This window comes from Haemaphysalis longicornis, unplaced genomic scaffold (assembly GCF_048455015.1).
Source record: "Haemaphysalis longicornis isolate Haplotype H1 unplaced genomic scaffold, Haemaphysalis longicornis Haplotype H1 scaffold_3, whole genome shotgun sequence".
Taxonomy (NCBI): domain Eukaryota; kingdom Metazoa; phylum Arthropoda; class Arachnida; order Ixodida; family Ixodidae; genus Haemaphysalis; species Haemaphysalis longicornis.
Window position 1 is genome coordinate 1,807,064 of NW_027526335.1, and position 19,266 is coordinate 1,826,329.

The following is a 19,266-nucleotide window of genomic DNA, read 5'->3' on the forward strand; positions in this document are numbered from 1 at the left end:
CCAAAAGAAACAAGAAAAAAGTGGGGAACAGCACCCGCACCAGCAAAGCTATGGCGGCTTTACAGCCAATTAGATATGAATGAACAGGGCCGAGAGCCCAAAATGTTAATTTCAGAAAGACCTTAATTAGTACTCGCCGAACCAGCGGCATCCATCGCTGGCGTAAACGCAGAGCTGGTCCTCAAGAGGGCCGTGAGTGTAATGCACTGGCGGAGCCAATTCCAATTCCTTTACGTGTCACCGCACCTCCCAAAAGAAAACAAGAAAAAAGTGGGGAACAGCACCCGCACCAGCAAAGCTATGGCGGCTTTACAGCCAATTAGATATGAACAGGGCCGAGAGCCCAAAATGTTAATTTCAGAAAGACCTTAATTAGTACTCGCCGAACCAGCGGCATCCATCGCTGGCGTAAACGCAGAGCTGGTCCTCAAGAGGGCCGTGAGTGTAATGCACTGGCGGAGCCAATTCCAATTCCTTTACGTGTCACCGCACCTCCCAAAAGAAAACAAGAAAAAAGTGGGGAACAGCACCCGCACCAGCAAAGCTATGGCGGCTTTACAGCCAATTAGATATGAACAGGGCCGAGAGCCCAAAATGTTAATTTCAGAAAGACCTTAATCAGTACTCGCCGAACCAGCGGCATCCATCGCTGGCGTAAACGCAGAGCTGGTCCTCAAGAGGGCCGTGAGTGTAATGTACTGGCGGAGCCAATTCATATTCCTTTCCGTGTCACCGCACCTCCCAAAAGAAAACAAGAAAAAAGCGGGGAACAGCACCCGAACCAGCAAAGCTATGGCGGCTTTACAGCCCATTAGATATGAATGAACAGGGCCGAGAGCCCAAAATGATAATTTCAGAAAGACCTTAATTAGTACTCGCCGAACCAGCGGCATCCATCGCTGGCGTAAACGCAGAGCTGGTCCTCAAGAGGGCCGTGAGTGTAGTGTACTGGCGGAGCCAATTCCAATTCCTTTCCGTGTCACCGCACCTCCCAAAAGAAAACAAGAAAAAAGCGGGGAACAGCACCCGCACCAGCAAAGCTACGGCGGCTTTACAGCCAATTAGATATGAATGAACAGGGCCGAGAGCCCAAAATGTTAATTTCAGAAAGACCTTAATTAGTACTCGCCGAACCAGCGGCATCCATCGCTGGCGTAAACGCAGAGCTGGTCCTCAAGAGGGCCGTGAGTGTAGTGTACTGGCGGAGCCAATTCCAATTCCTTTCCGTGTCACCGCACCTCCCAAAAGAAAACAAGAAAAAAGCGGGGAACAGCACCCGAACCAGCAAAGCTATGGCGGCTTTACAGCCCATTAGATATGAATGAACAGGGCCGAGAGCCCAAAATGATAATTTCAGAAAGACCTTAATTAGTACTCGCCGAACCAGCGGCATCCATCGCTGGCGTAAACGCAGAGCTGGTCCTCAAGAGGGCCGTGAGTGTAGTGTACTGGCGGAGCCAATTCCAATTCCTTTCCGTGTCACCGCACCTCCCAAAAGAAAACAAGAAAAAAGCGGGGAACAGCACCCGCACCAGCAAAGCTACGGCGGCTTTACAGCCAATTAGATATGAATGAACAGGGCCGAGAGCCCAAAATGTTAATTTCAGAAAGACCTTAATTAGTACTCGCCGAACCAGCGGCATCCATCGCTGGCGTAAACGCAGAGCTGGTCCTCAAGAGGGCCGTGAGTGTAGTGTACTGGCGGAGCCAATTCCAATTCCTTTCCGTGTCACTGCACCTCCCAAAAGAAACAAGAAAAAAGTGGGGAACAGCACCCGCACCAGCAAAGCTATGGCGGCTTTACAGCCAATTAGATATGAATGAATAGGGCCGAGAGCACAAAATGTAAATTTCAGAAAGACCCCAATTAGTACTCGCCGAACCAGCGGCTTCCACCGCTGGCGTGAACGCAGAGGTTGTCCTCAAGAGGGACGTGAGTGGAATGTGCTGCCGTGGAGCCATTATGAGAGTTTAAACGAGGGAAATCGGCGAGGCACGGGTGCAGTTTGTCGCCGGACCACTGTTGCTGCGAAAGAAGCAACGCCAGCCAGCCACGCGAAGCTCGGCTTTGTTGTATGAAAACAAACAGTGCTCTCCGTAATGCCGAGACGAAGAAAGTGAGGTATCATTCACACAAAAATAAATGACGATGTGTTGGTGGACTTTCTGAGGTTGGGGCAGTGGGATACCTGAGAGCAGTACCGAATGGTCAGCTTTTGCCGTTATCTCTCTCATGTGGTGGTATTATAATGAGCCGACATTTTTTTGTGCTTGCAGCAGTATCTGATCTTGTGAGGGCCCGTAAGCAAAAACAGGCGTACCCGACGAATAGGATACGCGTCCTCTACAACTCGTTCAGTACATGAAATAAATATGGTCATTAATGCAACGGTTATATAAATTACAAAAACAAAATGCCATTTAATAATCGTCTAATGTGAAGGTAAGGAAATATGGAAATATGGAAATATAACATGCTAATTTCGTATACTCGTATCTGCTCCACGAGTAGAAAGTAACCGTGTTATAAATTACCGGGGCAGCTGAGTGTCCTGTCGTCCCCTTTTATCGGTTCTGAGCGACCCGCGATATTTAAACGTATTCACCAGCTACGCCGGCATCTCCGATATCCCCAAGCCAGAATCCCCAAAGAGCGGCCATTGCAATAAAGTGCTTACTTATCGCTATTTGATGGCAAGGCACCGAAAGGTATTTATTGCTGGAATAAGCTACTTAGTAACATGGTTTCCGGCCTTGAATGCGTTCCCGGTGGTAACCAAGCGTTAGCATGATGACGGAAACCGGTTGCAGGTAGACGGCACCTTCGGCAACGACACGGAAGAGTACGCCGCCGTCGTGGACGAAATTTTGGACGGCATCAGTGAAATCTCTCCTTCTGTTCTCAAGAAAGTCAGCGACGAAGAAAACGTCAACGTGCGCATGGATCTAATCGACTACACCGCCGACGACATGGTCATCGTATGCGCGGATGGAGAAACTATAAGCGGGCAGGGATGCGGTGAGTGCATAAAGATGAAGTATACGGCTGACTGCTGGCAATCAGTGCACTTGTGTGCAGGTTTGAAGCGTTTACGCATGCGAGAGTCGTGAATAGCTGGCGGAAACGTACGACTTACTCTTTACGAGAAAGTCGTCAAGGGCGTGACGTATTGTGAAAAAAAAAAACTTTGCCATCCCTTCCCGAAGAAAGTTCAGAGAAGCGCAAAAGCTGCGTCAACAAGTGCGGCAAAATCTTCGCTAAGCGCGCGCTCAGCCTTCGCGGAAAGTGCGTCTAAACAATCGTCAAACCTTCAAGGGCCCCAATCCCAAACGGAGAACGAATTCATGCAACGATTTTTCGCGCACTAAGTAAACGCATCTACAAGCGATTTAAATGTATACCGATACGTTATTTATGAGACAAAGGTATACTATTGTACTCTTTCTTTATGATTGATGCGTGCATTGTCTTGTCTAGAAGCATTGCTTTTTCGCGATTTCGAAGTAAGCGTTTTGACGCAAGGCAAGCCCGCAAGGCAAGACCAACCGGTCTATGGGGAAATGCATTATGTTGTATCCGACGCCCACCGGGTCACCATGAGTAGCAGAGAGATGCAGACGCCAGCTCGCACCCACGGAAAAGAGAGCCTTTATTGTTGTTACACGCTAATTATAACCAGGCTGCGGTTACTGAAGATGACAATACAAATTGGCCACCTTAGCACTGTGCGCCACCTGGTGGCATGAACACAGCACAATAGTCTTCTTGCAGGACGCCTTCGGTCCCACTAAGAAAGCTTTAGCTTTAAAAAATCCACCCAGCTGTTTGGGACGTACATACAGACAAGACAGCGTGACAGCAAAGCAACAAAAGAAAAAAAAAGGTGTGTTTAGTTAATGATTACGGCGGCACACTGTGTCATAGCTCGCAATGTGCATCAGACTGCATCAGGGCGCTTCACCGTACTTCACAATTCAGTCTTTCTTTATCCCGTGACAGTCCAACTTTCACTAACTTTCCTATCTAGTCAAAACTCCATAAATATGGGCAGAGACACGTTAAAAATTTGGTTCCCAAGCGATAGAGCAACAATGGCGAGAATCTCCAGTACTCAAATCGTTTTTTTTTTATTTTGTTATTACAGCGTGACATATAAATGCAACGATCCAAAAAATTCTGATGTTTTCAGCGCGAAACCTTATCCTCACCCACTTATCACATGGGTGAGGACGACTCCGGGCCCTTTCATCCTAAAAATAACCGGTGGAGGTCATCTCCACTAACGTGAAGCCTGAGGAGGAGCGAAGCAAACAAGGTATAGGTGGTATTTGCTGAAAAGTTTAGCGGTCAATTTCTTCGCTTGACAACACTGGAAACGGCCACAGACATGGCCGATGCGCCATGGACACGGCGCAGCTTGGGCCACTGCGCCCGCACGCCGAAGAATAAAAAAACACCGGCGTGCGTCATCTGCTCCGTTCCTATCCCATTCTAAACGGTGGCGTCAACAGAGATATTATTAATCGCACTCACATTGAACTTGAGGCAATACTTTGTGTTAGGTGAGGTAGAGTTTGTAACGTGAAACACAGTCATGTGTTTCATAGTCGTGCTTAGCATGGACAAGTACCGCCATCCCGCGGAGCCCGACGTAACGAGTGACGGCGCACTCACACGGTTGCATGGAGGAGACGTGGGGTGCCTGATCTTCGGGCCGTGCGCACAACGTCACCTAGCAACAGACGCTTGGCCACAGATATGGCGGCGCACACTTGGTTGCCTGCATGCATTCTACGCCATTGAATACCGACTATATGTGCTTTCAAAGATTGCAAATATCTCTCTTGCCACACGGCGCGCCCTGATTGGGCGCCGGAGAAGCGCCGGTGGGAGGAGCACTTGCGCGCTTGCTGAGGCGGTGGCGCCATCTCTTGTGTTGAACCGGATTTAAGCAATTTGCATGCCCTATCTGCCCCAGTTTGGGGTGGTGGCAGGGGTCAACGCGAGCGCAGTGCAATGCCCGCGCCTCGCCCTGGGGGCTCGTCCTCGGTGATCAACGAGGCCCCGGCACCAGGTAAGTATACCTCGCCTTGCTTCGACCGACCACCCGACCCGATCAGGCCTAGCGTCGAGATCCGATGGGTATTTGAGTGTAACATAAATTATAACCCTCTACAAACAGCTTCTGCTTGTGCTTGACGATTGCTGAAGCGGGCAGGCAGCATTCCACAAATGTTTAAACCATGATAGTTTATTTTGAGCCGGTTTTATCCATTATAAACTTTTCTTTTAGTATGCGTTACGTTTTAGCGTGAGTCATTGGGAAACGACTGGCCCGGTGTTTTAGTGCCATGACTACATGAGACAACGACAGGAGACGCCGACAGCCCGAGCCCCTAAAATGCCTCGCCCCTAAAACACCAGGTGCAACATTGCCGCAGTTCCAACATCAGGATTTTTTGGCGCGCGCCTTTGGTCTTGCGGTCACGCGATAATATTGCGAGAAGGAGGTTCGTGGTGAAGACACCTGAGTCGTCGCACTTACAAGTTACGCCCTCCAAAATTCACAGGAAGATCACCCTAATGATAGAATGCAGGCATTCTAAGCGCGAGCTCATCACGATCTGAGGAAGAGGAGCAGGCTATATTGAAGCCACAAGAGAGGACTGCGGGCGCTCAACCTCGGCCAGTCCCGACGTCCCGAGTCCCATTGTTCGTGCAGGCCTAATGCGCTGAGGTCATCCATCAAGTGGCACTCACCCTCCGCGTCCGACGCCCTGATGGCCGTCTCCCAGGGGCTGGGGTGACCTCACAGTGGGGCGGCATCTTGCGATGCCAGATGGTTCGGACAGGTCAGGACCATATTAGGGGCGAAGCTACTTAGGGGCTGGTGCTGCTGGCGTCTCCTGTCGTTGTCGTCGTCATAATCGTCATTTGTCTCATGTTGTCACGGTACTAAAACACCGGGACACTCGCTTACGCCTCGCGAAACAACGTAACGCGTGGTAAAAAAACACCGGGACATTCTTTTACGCTTCGTGCTAGAGAGCTTCGTGATTCAAAGACACGACACTTTTACAGCAAAGCTGTATACCTCTACCCGCCAACGGTTTCATCTCCGTTGCCAAAAACGCCAAGGTGCCAAGAATACACTCATATGCTGCATGCTTCGCCCCTCATCAGGTTTCACGTTAGTGGAGATGGCTGGGGATTTTTCGAAGATGACGACGCTAATCATCCGTAAAGTCGTGGCGCCTTTCTCACGCACCAAAAAAGAGGCTTCGAAAAGATAACAGCGTCCCTAGTCGGGACCGAACCTGGGTTCCTCCCGGCACAAAGTTGATGCCAATCCTCTTGCGCCACAGAGTCACACGTTTTAATCGACCACATTTGGGGGAAATCCCCAAGGGGGAGTAAGTTTCTGCGAAGGAAACTTTGACATCCACCTCGATGCAGCCATATGGCTACAAATACAAAGGAAAGTTTTTACAGCTTTCTCAGAAACTTCGCACTTGAAGAAAAATTCGTTTTGGTCCACAATCTCGATGTCCTGGACGTCCTCGACGACCTGGATGCGTCATCTTGGACAAGGACGAATTTTTCTTCAAGTGCGAAGTTTCTGAGAAAGCTGTACAGATTTCCTTTGTAGCCAAATGGCTGCACTGAGGTGGATAAACTTTCCTTCGCAGAGTCCCACGTTAGTCAAATGCCAAGTGTTGGGGGCGACTTTGCGCTGCGCCGTTCCCGTGGAGGCTGTGTTGCCAGGCCGCAAATAAGTACACAATATTATAAGGTACGGAAGACATCATGAGTCAATGCATAATTGCCCCAAATTAATAAAAACTCAATCCAGTGTCTCTTTGTGTGCCGTTTCAGGGGCGTTCTCTCTTGACTACTTTCGGTATCAATGCCAGGCTGATACTGAAACTAGTCGAGAGAGGGCGCCGCAGCCCCTCTGGCGAGTCATTGCACCACACTTCGACAGCTTTCTCGTTGAGTGAAACTTTCGACCCCCGTCATCGCTCTCTTCATACCGGCAGCCAAGTGCCCCAAAGGGACGTTCCACGACAAAAGCCAGGGCCGCTGCTCTCCGTGTCCTGTGGGCAGCTACCAGGACCAAGATGGCGCTGTAGCGTGCAAGCTGTGCCCCGAGGGTGCTGCGACCGCGACTCCGAAGAGCGACAGTGTGGACGACTGCCAGCGTGAGATGCGCTTGTTTCTCCTTTAGTTCTTCCTTGTCCCGTTATAAGGATGTACTTATGAATGGTTTTTACGGACGTAGGTATTGTTCACTGGCATAAAAGTTTGCTGGGTTTTCAAGGGTATGGGAAAAAGAAGGAGCATTTCACTGTTCCAATCACTCTGATTTACCAGCACACCTCACGTTGTTTCGTGTAATCATGTAGGAGTAAAAAAAAACCATTGCTTAATCATGGTATAGCTTCTCTTCCTAACAGCTCCAGTTATATCACTAAGAAAGCGTGGTAGTGCGGGCTTGTTGGTACGCACTTGACAGACAATAAGAGCGCTTAAACGGGACGCAAGAAAGATTGACAATACAAGGCGTTGACTAGCAACAACAAGGTTTATTTGATCGTAACGGAATATATACCCTCGGAGAAGGAAAACGCAGAGAGAAGGAACAGATAAAAATAAAGAGATTGTGAAGAACTTATAATCACATACATAGGCACGCGCGGAGAAAGTAGTCATCGGTCAAGATAATCATGCTCCTTTTGTAGCAAAACAATAGATGGCTTGCTGACGGATGAATCCTTTAGCGTGTGGATGACGCGCGCCTCGAAGATCTCTCTGGCACACTGATCTTTGTATCTTCTTCGAAGCACACGTGTCTGGTGGAATTTCGGTGTGCACTCGCACTTGACGCAATGTACGGCGAGATTGCTGCCAGTTCCTTTCTTGCAAGTGCCCGCATGTTCCCGCAGCCGGTCATTCAAACAACGTCCTGTTTGACCCGTGTAAGACCTCCCGCACGGCAGCGGAATGTCGTAAACGACGCCTGACTTGCACTCCACGAATGGCGTGTCGTGCTTTTTTGAGCAATATCTCGCTGTAGTTCCTCCCCGTTCACTATGCTGCAAAGCCCACCTAATTTGTTTAGAGCGCTAAACACCACGGTGACTCCGGCTCGAGCAGCAACTTTTTTCAGTCGGTAAGAGACACCGTGAACGTACGGAATTACTGCTACCTTCCTTTTTTTCTTTCCCTTCGTGCTCTTCCACAGGTTTCTGGCGGCGGGTTCCCTTCAGCAGTGATTCACACAATTTGAAAAGCAAATATGCGGGGGATCCTGCTCTTGTCAGCCTTTGAGCCTGAGCGGAAAAGCTGTCGCCCATTTGATGCAGGCATGACCGATGGAGAGCGTTCCTGAGAGCTGAGATTACAATGCCCCTCTTCACGATTTTCGAATGGTTTGAAGTGAATGTCAACAAACTCTTCTTGGATCGGGGGGAATACTTCCAGCATACGTGCTCTGGATTCAGCTTCAACTCTGGGTCCAGAAACCTGAGGCGCTCGTCACATGGCTCTTCGGTCGTCAGCGTGAAGTCCCAAGACTTGATTGAAACGCACTCAGAATGCGTTGAACTTGCTGCTCACTGTCTGTAGCTGTGGAGCACGCGAAGAGAATCAAAAAGTCGTGCCACGTAGCGAAATACTCGTACAACGCTGGTTCTAGAAAGTTTCACTTCGAGTTCCCTGTCGTAGCGGGCGTGCCTTCGCGCGTGCCTGTGTATGTGATTATAAGTTCTTCACAATCTCTTTATCTTTATCTGCTCCTTCTCTCTGCGTTTTCCTTCTCCGAGGGTATATATTCCGTTACGATGAAATAAACCTTGTTGTTTCTAGTCAGGGCCTTGTCTTGTCAATCTTTCTTGCGTCCCGTTTAAGCGCTGTTATTGTCTGTCGATTTTATCACTACGTACTGCAAGTGCACTAACTTGTTTCATTTTGTCGAATACAAGAAGTTCAACTTTATTAATATTACGGTTGGATACGTCTCAAGACTGGGGCATTTTCTGGGATTATTCGCCATAAACATGCGTCTTTTATTGCGTACACCTATGTGTCCATTATCAGCCGTACGTAGCGATTCATTTTAGGTAATCAGCTGTTAATGCTACAATGCTTTGCGCGTGGCCTGCGTATCTTGTACAAGTATCTTTTACTGCCTCTTTTTTTCCACCCCTGTCTCCTATGATGACACAGTGGCGTGCTCTCCGGGGACGTACTCTATGAACGGCCTTGAGACATGCCTCGCGTGCCCTGTTGGAACGTACCAGAACGAGTCCCAGCAGACTCGCTGCAAGCCCTGCCCGACGGGGTCATCTACCGATGCCTTCGGAAGTCGCAATATCTCTGACTGCAAGAGTGAGTATCCGCTGGCTTCGTACCTTCGAAGTTATTCAGCTTAAACGCAGTGTGAAGGGTTAAGAGGTAGCTTCTCATCTAACACCACGCCCTTTCTCTCTCCCAACATTGCCCAGCTAAAGCTGCGCAAAATTGCCTCATCTCACCATATATATAACCGAAACCAGCTGCGCCGCTGTATGCTACTGACATCAGGTGAAAGCAACTTGCCTGGTTTCGATCAGCACTGTACTTTATTTCTCGATCATGGCTTGGAATGGCAGGATTTACATTTCCTCAGCGCTCCTTTCCGACCCCCACGTATGCAAAGTCAAGCCCGTCTCTTTCTCTGATCACTGTCTCGTCGTTGTGAGTCTCGGAGGAGGTGGTCGCAGTACTTGCAGACCCCGACGGGCGCTTCGGAAAATTACTGTTACACGATGGGCGCTTCTGCGGTCGTGTGCGGGAAACGCTGCAGACATGCCTTTCCATGCACTTGCCTTTGCTTGCTGCATGGGAACTGTTCAAGCAGTAAGTTCGGGGTATAGCGATTGAGTGTAGCTGGAATGATGCTTTATACAAACATTACCATAAAAACAATCAAGCCCGCATAACCTCGACGAAATTGAGAGCGTAATGCCTGGCACTTGAATTGAAGGAATTGCTACCGTAAAATGTCAGCTGCAGAAGTTCGACGCGCAGCGACACCGTGGAGCGCGCGTGAGGTCTCGTAACAATCGTGCCATGCACTGTAAAAATCCGGCTCGTCGGTCGTTACTTGACGAGCGCCACCACCCTGCCACTAAGTTCACCCCGAATATAATTTCAAATTGTGTTTTTTTTTAAATTACAACGAGAAAATTTACATGTGAATTTGAAAATTATCACAAGGAACTGTTCAGTGGCGCCTCTGTCCCTATTGGGGTGTTTTGCCTCCCTAGAAGGGCCACTGATAAGAGACGACGACAGTTCCAATATAAGTGGCCCTATTAGCCCAGTGAAGATAGAGGCCGCAGTGGAACAGCTTCCGGTTTCCAAAACCCCTGGCCCCGATGGACTGCCCGTAGAGTGTTATCAGGCTTCTAAGTCTATTTTATGCCCAGTTCTCCTTGAAGTTTTTGATTGTCTCGATGTAAATTCTCTTGACCCGTCACTCACAAAAGGTCATAAGTACTAATTCCCAAACGCAAAGACCGTGAAAAATTGAGATCTATGGATAGCTACAGACCAATCACTCATAGAAATGTCGACCACAAATATTCGCGAAGATATTACCTAATCGTATGCCGTTTGCCATGCCCATGCTTACTGGCCAGCATCAAACCTGCGGACTGCGCCACCCGTCAACACAGACAGGTTGACACATGGCACGAACAGCCCCTTCATTTCCCTAAAAATCCCTATAAGCAGCTCGCGTTACTGCAGATCGACTTTTCAAAGGCATTTGATCGCGTTTGCAACTATTGTTTTTTTCTTTATTAGAGCGTCTCAACATTGGCTCAGTCCTTTTTAAAGGAGTTCGTCTCTGTTACAGTCACTGCTCTGCCCGCCTAATTATTAATGGTCACCTTTCGAAGCACGTGGCTATTGCAAGCGTTGCAGTGTCTCAAGGAAGTCTGCAACACTTCCGATAAAAACTTTCGCCCTTTCCTTCGCGTCTGGAAGAATTGTGGAAGCTTTAGTCATCGCCAGCGCGGAACGGGACTGCGAGATTTGCTCGTCGCAGCAGACCTATCCGCCTTTCGTTTCTGCTTTGCTGTGTCGCTTTTTCTAAACTGGCTATTGAATGCATTTACTGCTGTGACAGAAAGGAAGCTGTGAATAGCCGTTGCTGTGATGACATAATTCGAGCACTCGAAAAACGCCAAGACTCGAGAAAGAGGGAAGAATCATTTGACCTTGTTTCCAAGTTATCTGATGGGCATAGCAGTAATTTTCGGGTGAAGTACTTTGTGACCCAGTATTTAAGAACTGGATGCGTTATAAAGCATCTAGGGTATAGAAAAAAACGTTGAAAAAAGTGTGGCAGGGCCATTTAATTCTCATGCACCACTGTATAGAACTATTTATTCTAATTGGCCCGGAAAAGGTGCACTCTTACGTGTCCGTAGAATGCCGCTTTCTCCCTCGACAAAAACGTTCTTCTACGAACTGCGTACCAATACTTCGCCTCTACAGACGTGGCTGCACAACCGGAACACTTTTGTGTCTTCGGTAAACTGTCACCTATGCGATGTACCGCAAACAATTGAGCACTGCTTTATAAATTGTAAGGATGCCATACTGTCTTGTGGCGTCCTCCAAAGAACTCTTTAAGAAGGGCTTTGAATCGACTCCACACAGTGTAAAGTATTTTGAATCACCCGAAAACGGTGATGTGCCATATGATTGTTTTCTCCTGATCACTCTGCATGGTTTGTAGATAACGCGCATGCTGGATGGGCACTCTATTTCCATGGTTTCTTCAGGATCACTCTAAGCTTGCCAAATGATCGTTATTCCTAAAGATGCCCACTACCAAAATGGTCCCCGCCCTGACTGGTATGCCCTACTTTTTAGTTGTTCCCTGTCGCCCTTGATTTAAAACAAATGTACATGTTTGCTCATTATGTCGAGTTTTTTTTTTTTTCACCTTGTACAGTGCGCAACACCCTTGTCCATAACGCTGAGTTCAACTTGAACTGGTTAGCTCTCAAAACTGCGGACTCAAACTTTTCACAAAAAACGTGGAGGTCAAAATATATGGTTAAGACTTCAGAATGACACAATAGTTTTCTTCAAATGCTTTTTGGCCAAGGCAAGATAAGGCTATAAGTACGAAACGTGTGTTATAGGCAAGCGTGTTGCACTCTGTGCTGAACTCATCTGCATGTGTACATAGTTGTAAATATTTCTTGTAAATATATTCTCCTACGTTGACATACCATGTGGAAATAAATAAATAAATACCATGTGGAAAGCAAAACAAAAGAGGTCTCGTAATGTAGAGGTTCCTCTTCTGGGTAGAAATCTTATGAACCAGGCTCAAATGCAACAGACTTCTGTTGTTTTTTTTTTTAAAAAGTAGAAACATTTCTTTTTAACACGCGAGTTATCTATTCATTACACATTTGTGCATTGTAAACAAAATTTTGGGTAGTTGTGTTCCTTTTAGGTCAGTTTCACCTCTTGTTTTGTAGGTTTCAGTGATTTGGTTACTTATGTCGGTTCCCGATACATTTCTTGAAAGGTATTGGCCATTGGCGTGATGCTATCTCAGGTCAGGTGGGTTTTGGTTCAAGAATTTTTATATTTAGGTGGTTCTCTTTCATTTCAACTGTCCCGCTGCAGCTAGCCGAAAGAGGGGCGCTAAGCATATGTGCATGATTGTTTTTCATCACTGTATTTTCTTCAGTTGGGATTACTTTGTCCGTTTTAGGCTAGTGTTGTGTGTTATTTACCGACGCTTCTTATGTGCTCACAAACGTGCGCTAAGCAGGCGTGGGTTTGTGAATGCGCTTCTGGGGACAGCGGGCGGGCCGCCACGCCATGACATCACGCGCATGCGCAGTCGCGTCCCAGCACCCGCCGCTGCTATAGCGTAGCGTATACGCTACCCGCTGTGCCAACACAAGGAGATCCGCAACATCTCTGAAATGTGGACCGTTAGACCACGCAGAAATAAGTGTTGTTCTCATTGCGCTCTCCTCGAGGCGTTCGCTTTTGTACCCGACCTTCGTTCTGCAGACTACTGCGCCCCTGGAACGCACTCGGACACGGGCCTGCAGCCTTGCCTGCCGTGCGAGCGCGGCTCTTACCAGGCCCACAGTGGCCGGAAATCGTGCGATCAGTGCCCAGCCCCGAGGACCACCCTGGAGGAAGGGTCACGGTCACGCTTCGATTGCGTCGGTAAGGATGCCGGCGCCGTTGTTTGATTGCTTTGTCCGACAGTTGTGTGTGATGAATATATAAACAGCATGATGGCGCCACTAACGCCAGGCCGGTACATAACTGCGTTCGCATCGCCAAGCAAAGAGAAAATTTATGCGAAACGCGCTTGCTACTCGTTTAATTGGTACTTACATAATTAGCTTGCTCAATTCCTCCTGTGGGCCCCGCCCCAGTACCCGTCTCGAACGCACGTTTTTAGGTCGAAAGGCACAACGCACTCCCTAGTGTGCCGATGCGAGCAAGTTGGTACTTCATCATGGGAACAGGTTAAGCGCCAGGCACAACTGGAGGAAGGAAAACAGACAAGGGGTGCTAGATTCGTCACTAGGTTCGTCTTAGCTCGAGCCACGGGGCCGTCGTGCATGGCGTGCTGGGCTCGCATTCCGAGGTCCCGGGTTTGATTACCACCCTGACCCAAGTTTACCTAATTTTCTAGTTTACTACTTTACAGGAGCACTGCTGAAACGGCGGCAATAACGGCGCTCTTTGACCAGTTTTCATCCTTTGAGCTGGCGGTAATTTTTGTACCATTTCTTGGTCACGGCGATGCCGGATTTTCGACACACCTAGTTAGCTAAGGCTTTAGCCTTAACAAGCGTTCTCCTTCCTTTCAGAGGTCGACCACTGCGCCTCCAGCCCTTGCCGGGAAGGGAAGTGCGTTGCGCACCGACACGGGTTCACTTGCGAGGAAGGTCAGGAGCATCGCTCAGCAGAAGTGGAAGAAGCGGCCTAGACATGCAGCCTGATGCCGCGTTCACGAGGAGCATGATATTGCAACGATATGGGCTGCTAATCAATCTGCTGCCCGCTGTCCGCCCAATAAAAGCGACCACCTCGTGTTTTAGTGGCGAATAAATGCAGCTGACCACCTTAAGGCATGAAAACGCATCATTATGCTACCTATACGGCGAGAGTGAGCCATAATGCCGCGCCAGTATTGCCGCATGAGAGGCATCGTCAGAGTTCAGCGTATTCATTTATTTCTTCCAGCTGGTGATGCCCAACGCTGCAGACACGCCTTAAAAATTCCGAAAGCGTAGGACAAATGCAGAAATGTGGTCTACAACACCTTCTCGGCTGCAGGCTGAAATTAAAACAAGCAGAGGCAGGTTTACGTACTTTCGTCTGTTCGAAAGGTAGTTATAGTCACTCTTTTTTTTTTTTAAGTAAAGCTTTCTAGCTCTACAAGCCAACTGGTTCTTTCATGGCGTGCGGGACAACAAACTCCCAACGCGGTTGAGGCGGTGACGGGGGGGGGGGCGGAGGGTTTTACTCACGGAGCACACTGTAGATGGCGCGGCGAATTTACCCACCGTTCCCCGCGCGTGAGTGCCTGCTCGCCGGTGGCGGAATCGGCGGTACGGCTTTGTCGTCTGCTTTAGCGACGGTTTTTGGGCCTGTTTTGGGGCAGCTTGGAGTCCATTGCGCGCTGCCTTCGCACGCCTTGATTAACTTCTTGCTTGGTAACAGCGCAAAATAAAACAGGACACAAAAGAAAGAAGGAACGGACACAGCGCTGACTTACAACTGAAATTTTATTGCAGTTGGCAGCGGTTTTGTAGGAACACTGGCAATAACAACAAAAAGGAAAAAGTGGAAACATTGCCGCGATTGTGTTTCCAAATGCCAGCCGGTGCTGGATCAGAGCATAGTGATAGGGAAGCATGACAACCAAATCGTGCGGGAAATTTTAGAAGCCAACGAAATCTTAAAGTTAGGACAACAATGCGTAAGCACTCCATCTATCTCCCTCTCAGATAAGGAGTGTCAGTACTTGGCGCAGCGCACCCCTCCCGGTAAATGAAGATTACTTAGACCTGTCCCAAAGTTCGATTGCGACCATGATGATTTTTGTTATGTCATTTGTACTTATCTCGTTTCGTCATGACCACTGTGAGTTTTATGCCTTCCCAAAATTCTTATCGTGACACGCCAAGGAATACGTGATGTATCTATTCCTTTCATGTTATCATGTATAAAAACTTTTCTTTTCCTTCTCCTTTTCCACTTTTTCCTTTTGGTTGTTATTGCCAGTGTTCCTACAAAACCGCTGGCAACCGCAATAAAATTTCAGTTGTAAGTCAGCGCTGTGTCCGTTCCTTCTTTCTTTTGTGTCCTGTTTTATTTTGCGCTGTTACCAAGCAAGACAATGTACCAACTCGCCCAGTCGTCTGTTTTGGCTTGATTAACTTGTTCGAGAGCACCTCCAGGGTAACCCGGACCCGACGGAGTTAGGTGGTCGTACGACAAAGATACGTTAAGGATTGGTTTGCAGGTCGGGAAAATAAAATGTGCAAACCACATGGAGACATCTGGCCGCTAGAGAAACGCTACCTGTTGCGCACTGCTTGCTTGAATGGGACTCCATTTTCTAAATTGGTGATTACCAATTCGGTTGTGTTTTAAGAGGTATTACGAAAGGGGAAAAGAGCAACTGGTTCTGATCAATAGCGATTATAAAAGTTCCCTCAGCTTTCTCGCGATTCTCAAACTTACTAAACTAATTAGCTTAAATCGGTATAAATGGGAATCACTAAGCTCACATGCCGAATTGTTTAGGTGTGTGCGCTCGTGTCGCGCGGTGGTGTAGCCCCAAGCTAGCACATCAGGATGGCTGAGTTCGCGCTGTCTCACCTTTCGAAAGACGCTCCTCTCCGTTTCCTTTCTCCCGACTCACGGCCGGGCTACAGCGGCGGCGTCCGCCGCTCTAGCCCTGCCGTGGCCGATGCTGCTGCTGCGTTCGGGACGCTGCCCCCGTGAATTCCAGGTAACGGCTCGCAGAATCTCTGGTTTCACTCCTTGTAGAGCCACGTGTGTGAATTCAAGTGACGTGTCGCATGGGCAATTGTAGTGGGTGTCGTTTAAAGCTTTGCTTTCCAACCACCTTCACAGCGTGTATTGGAGCCAATTTTCGCCTGTGGGCTAGCCGCTCGCTTGTTCATGTTCAAACTTCGCATTTGATGGCACATCATGATGATCATCATTACCAGCCCATTTAGGTCTGTCGTGCTACGGAGGCGAGCTCTCCCTGTGACCTCCACTCGCTCCTGCCCTTCGCTGCCCGGGTCCGTTCTTTGCATCCGAGTTTTCTTATTTTGTCTCTCCTGGACCTGTCTGCCGGTCTAGAAGGCCACTAATCTGCAGGTGGTCCACCGGTTGTCGCTTCGCCTCCCTGCATGGCCAGCCCTAGCCGACTTTTTTTTAAAATTATGGCACAAAGATGTCTCAAACGCTGTGTCTTGTGCACCCTTGTCGCTTGGTCAGCGTAAGAAATCACGTCAAAATTTTGTGTCTTACACCCGCACTTTCCTCTGGAAGCTTCAAACAGCTACTATAAACTTACTCGTGTTTCGGAAGTAATTTGTGGGCTGCAGTCCTGCCATGACGCTGCGAGAAAAAGTGGGTCGGGAGTCCCCTCATTAAAAAGCCCACGCCAGCGTCACTCGACTCACTCGAGGCGTCTTCTCCGCATGGCAAAAGTAACTTTTTGTCCTCCTCGGAAGGGCACTAGCTGCTTTCCCAGCATGTTGAAGTAATTTTTTTTTATTCAAACACGATCGAGCCCTTGCCTTGCGTTTCATTGGAGCCGAGATCAGCTTTTGTGGAGCCAGACACGGAGATCAGAACTCCAGTAACATTCCGATTTAGACATTAAGTAAATTTCAGAATCCAGTGCCTTGTGAACGGGATTAAAGAATTAAGGTCTTACAAAACGACGAAAAACAGCGCTCGTTTGAAGTCGTCTTAATCAATCTTACCTTATTTCGTCAACTTCGCGCTGTTTTGTGGGATAAGCTAGCAAACCAAGTAGCCAGTGCTTGTAAATAGACGTTATGTGTTGCAATGTTTCCCGGCTTTATCTATCTTCTTTGGCTAGCTACATTCGAACAATTTATTGGAGGCAGGAGTGTGAGACTTTATTTCAGCCACGAGAAAGTCAGCGCTGCCACGTTATGGTGCGTTTTTTAGGGAGATGTGTTCCACGCCTACCGCCAGAAAGTGCCATTATGGGGAATGGGGTTCTGCCAGTGATGTGCAGGCGAGGCGATCTGCAGCGGCGCTACTAACCAAGCTGCTGTACTGTACCACCGCTGTTAATTAAAAAGGGGCAGCCACTAATCAGCATGACCGCAGAGGGAAGCCGGCTAGCTTGTTCAGGAAGGAGGAGCATGTGTGGGGAAAAGAACCGGTGCAAATAAATGTGCAGGAGGACCCGTGCGCACTAATATGTATTCGCATTATTAGAGTGACCTGACAGTGGGGGACATTGGTGTGTATAAGTGCTGGAATAGATCCTCGGGTATGGACAGCAGTTCCACCTGTTTGATGTAACAGCATTTCGGCATGCCATGAAAATGGAAGGGTAGGAAAGAAGTATCTTTCTTTGTAGCAATGAAGTTTTTGACGTTTTCACGGCGCCGTTTTACGTGCCTTGCTCCATCCTCCTCTCGGTTTACGCGTCGAGCCACGGTTGAGGATTTCCTCGGGGAGGTCCACCGTGGGTGAGTGTGAGGGTCAGGGCCCGTGGATTTCCATCCCTGCTTCAGTGCCTTGGGCTTCATAGGTGGAGAACATGCAGTTTGGGATGAGCGTGCTTGTGAGATTGCTTGGGTTTTGACAGACGTGTAGGAGCTTCGCGGTGGCCTACCGATGCCATCATTGTGGTTTTTGTTTCTTTTTGTGAAACAATCACTGGTGTAGTATACAATATAGGCGCGTTTTCGTGGCCTCTGCAAGGGTTTTCAACCGTCATGCTGCGCGAGCCGCTCGAGGTAAGAAATCCTTTCGGCTCCCAGGCGCTTGATGAAGGATTGCTGCCGGAGAGACTGTTCACTTGAAAGCCCTACTGGTGAACACTTGTCTGAGCTGCGACGCTTCGCCACCTAAGGAAACAAAAAACAAGTGCACATCATCTCACCTAAGAATAAAAGAGGGTAAAATCAGGCTACGAATACATGTGCATTTTTGCTAATGAATGGACATGACAGCATTACAAAAACATGGCAGCAGGGCTTCACTTACGGCCGGAAGAGCGGCATTACAGATTCATGACTGGAACTGCACACAAAAAACTGGACCAAGGGAAGAGAACACACACAACGCAGTTTTCAACTAAATTTATTATCAGAAAAAACACACTTGCATAGGCTATGCCACATGATTTCTTGGGGGCACACATGCGCACGGGGACTCCGAATACACGTTACACGTGCGTTGCTAACAGGTTGATCTCTTTATCTAGTAAGGCCAGCGATGGGTGACTCACACAGTCATCTTTGTGAGAAGTAATGTGGAAGGCTTCTGTCAACTCTCTTGGCACCTGTTTCTTGTGGGAAAATAAAATACCTGTGTTACCGAAACACGGTGTGCAACCACATTCTGCGCAGTGGAGGGCTAAGTGAGTGAAGGGACGCCCCTGGAGGCTCGACGAATGCTCTCGTAATCAGATGTTGACACAGCGTCTAGTTTGCCCTACATACACATGACCGCACGTCACCGGGATGCGGTATACGACGTTTTTCTTGCATTCAACAAAACGCCGCGAATGACGTACTGTACATACCTGTGTGCCTTGGGGCTGTTCGAACTTCTTTCGAACCAGAGAGCACGCACTACTGAGCTTATTCTTCGCCGAAAACGACACCTTCACACCAAATCTCGCTGCCACGTTCTTTAGTCGATGTGATAACCCGTGCACGTACGGAATTACCGATATCGTGCCTCGCTCATTAGGATCCCGTCCTTTTTCATTGGAACCGCTGCCCTCTGACAGGATGGCTGGAATGCTGGAACCAAAAGAGACACTTCAAGGACTGTCTACGTGTGGCTTGTGCGCGGAACAGCGGTGGAGACAAGTCCTACAAAGTGTTCCGTGAGTGGAGTGCACGTGCTGACTGTATCACGGAAGCACTGTGGAATGATGTTCGTCCATTCTCACCCCGGAAAGAGAAGAAACTGGCGGCGGA

The 19,266-nt window shown here is 48.6% G+C and overlaps 2 protein-coding genes and 1 non-coding gene across 5 annotated transcripts in view; 1 reads left to right on the forward strand and 2 right to left on the reverse strand.

The window, feature by feature from the left end:
- LOC144173836 (sushi, von Willebrand factor type A, EGF and pentraxin domain-containing protein 1-like) overlaps window positions 1–14,174 on the forward strand; it is a 170,645-nt gene extending 156,471 nt beyond the window's left edge. For both annotated transcript variants that reach the window (XM_077702105.1, XM_077702106.1), the window contains 5 exons: window positions 2,812–3,019; window positions 7,042–7,203; window positions 9,230–9,391; window positions 13,097–13,258; window positions 13,915–14,174. In XM_077702105.1, coding sequence (XP_077558231.1) covers window positions 2,812–3,019; window positions 7,042–7,203; window positions 9,230–9,391; window positions 13,097–13,258; window positions 13,915–14,033 — 813 coding nt within the window. In that variant the 3' untranslated portion in view covers window positions 14,034–14,174. The remainder of the gene's footprint in view (window positions 1–2,811; window positions 3,020–7,041; window positions 7,204–9,229; window positions 9,392–13,096; window positions 13,259–13,914) is intronic.
- On the reverse strand, window positions 4,916–5,083 carry LOC144176078 (U1 spliceosomal RNA). Its single transcript, XR_013323776.1, has one exon. It is a non-coding gene; the product is annotated as a U1 spliceosomal RNA (small nuclear RNA).
- A 2,696-nt stretch (window positions 14,175–16,870) lies between the features above and the next one.
- The window catches only part of LOC144173837 (dehydrodolichyl diphosphate synthase complex subunit DHDDS-like), a 32,646-nt gene continuing 30,250 nt past the window's right edge, over window positions 16,871–19,266 (reverse strand). For both annotated transcript variants that reach the window (XM_077702108.1, XM_077702107.1), the window contains one exon: window positions 16,871–18,183. In XM_077702108.1, coding sequence (XP_077558234.1) covers window positions 18,043–18,183 — 141 coding nt within the window. In that variant the 3' untranslated portion in view covers window positions 16,871–18,042. The remainder of the gene's footprint in view (window positions 18,184–19,266) is intronic.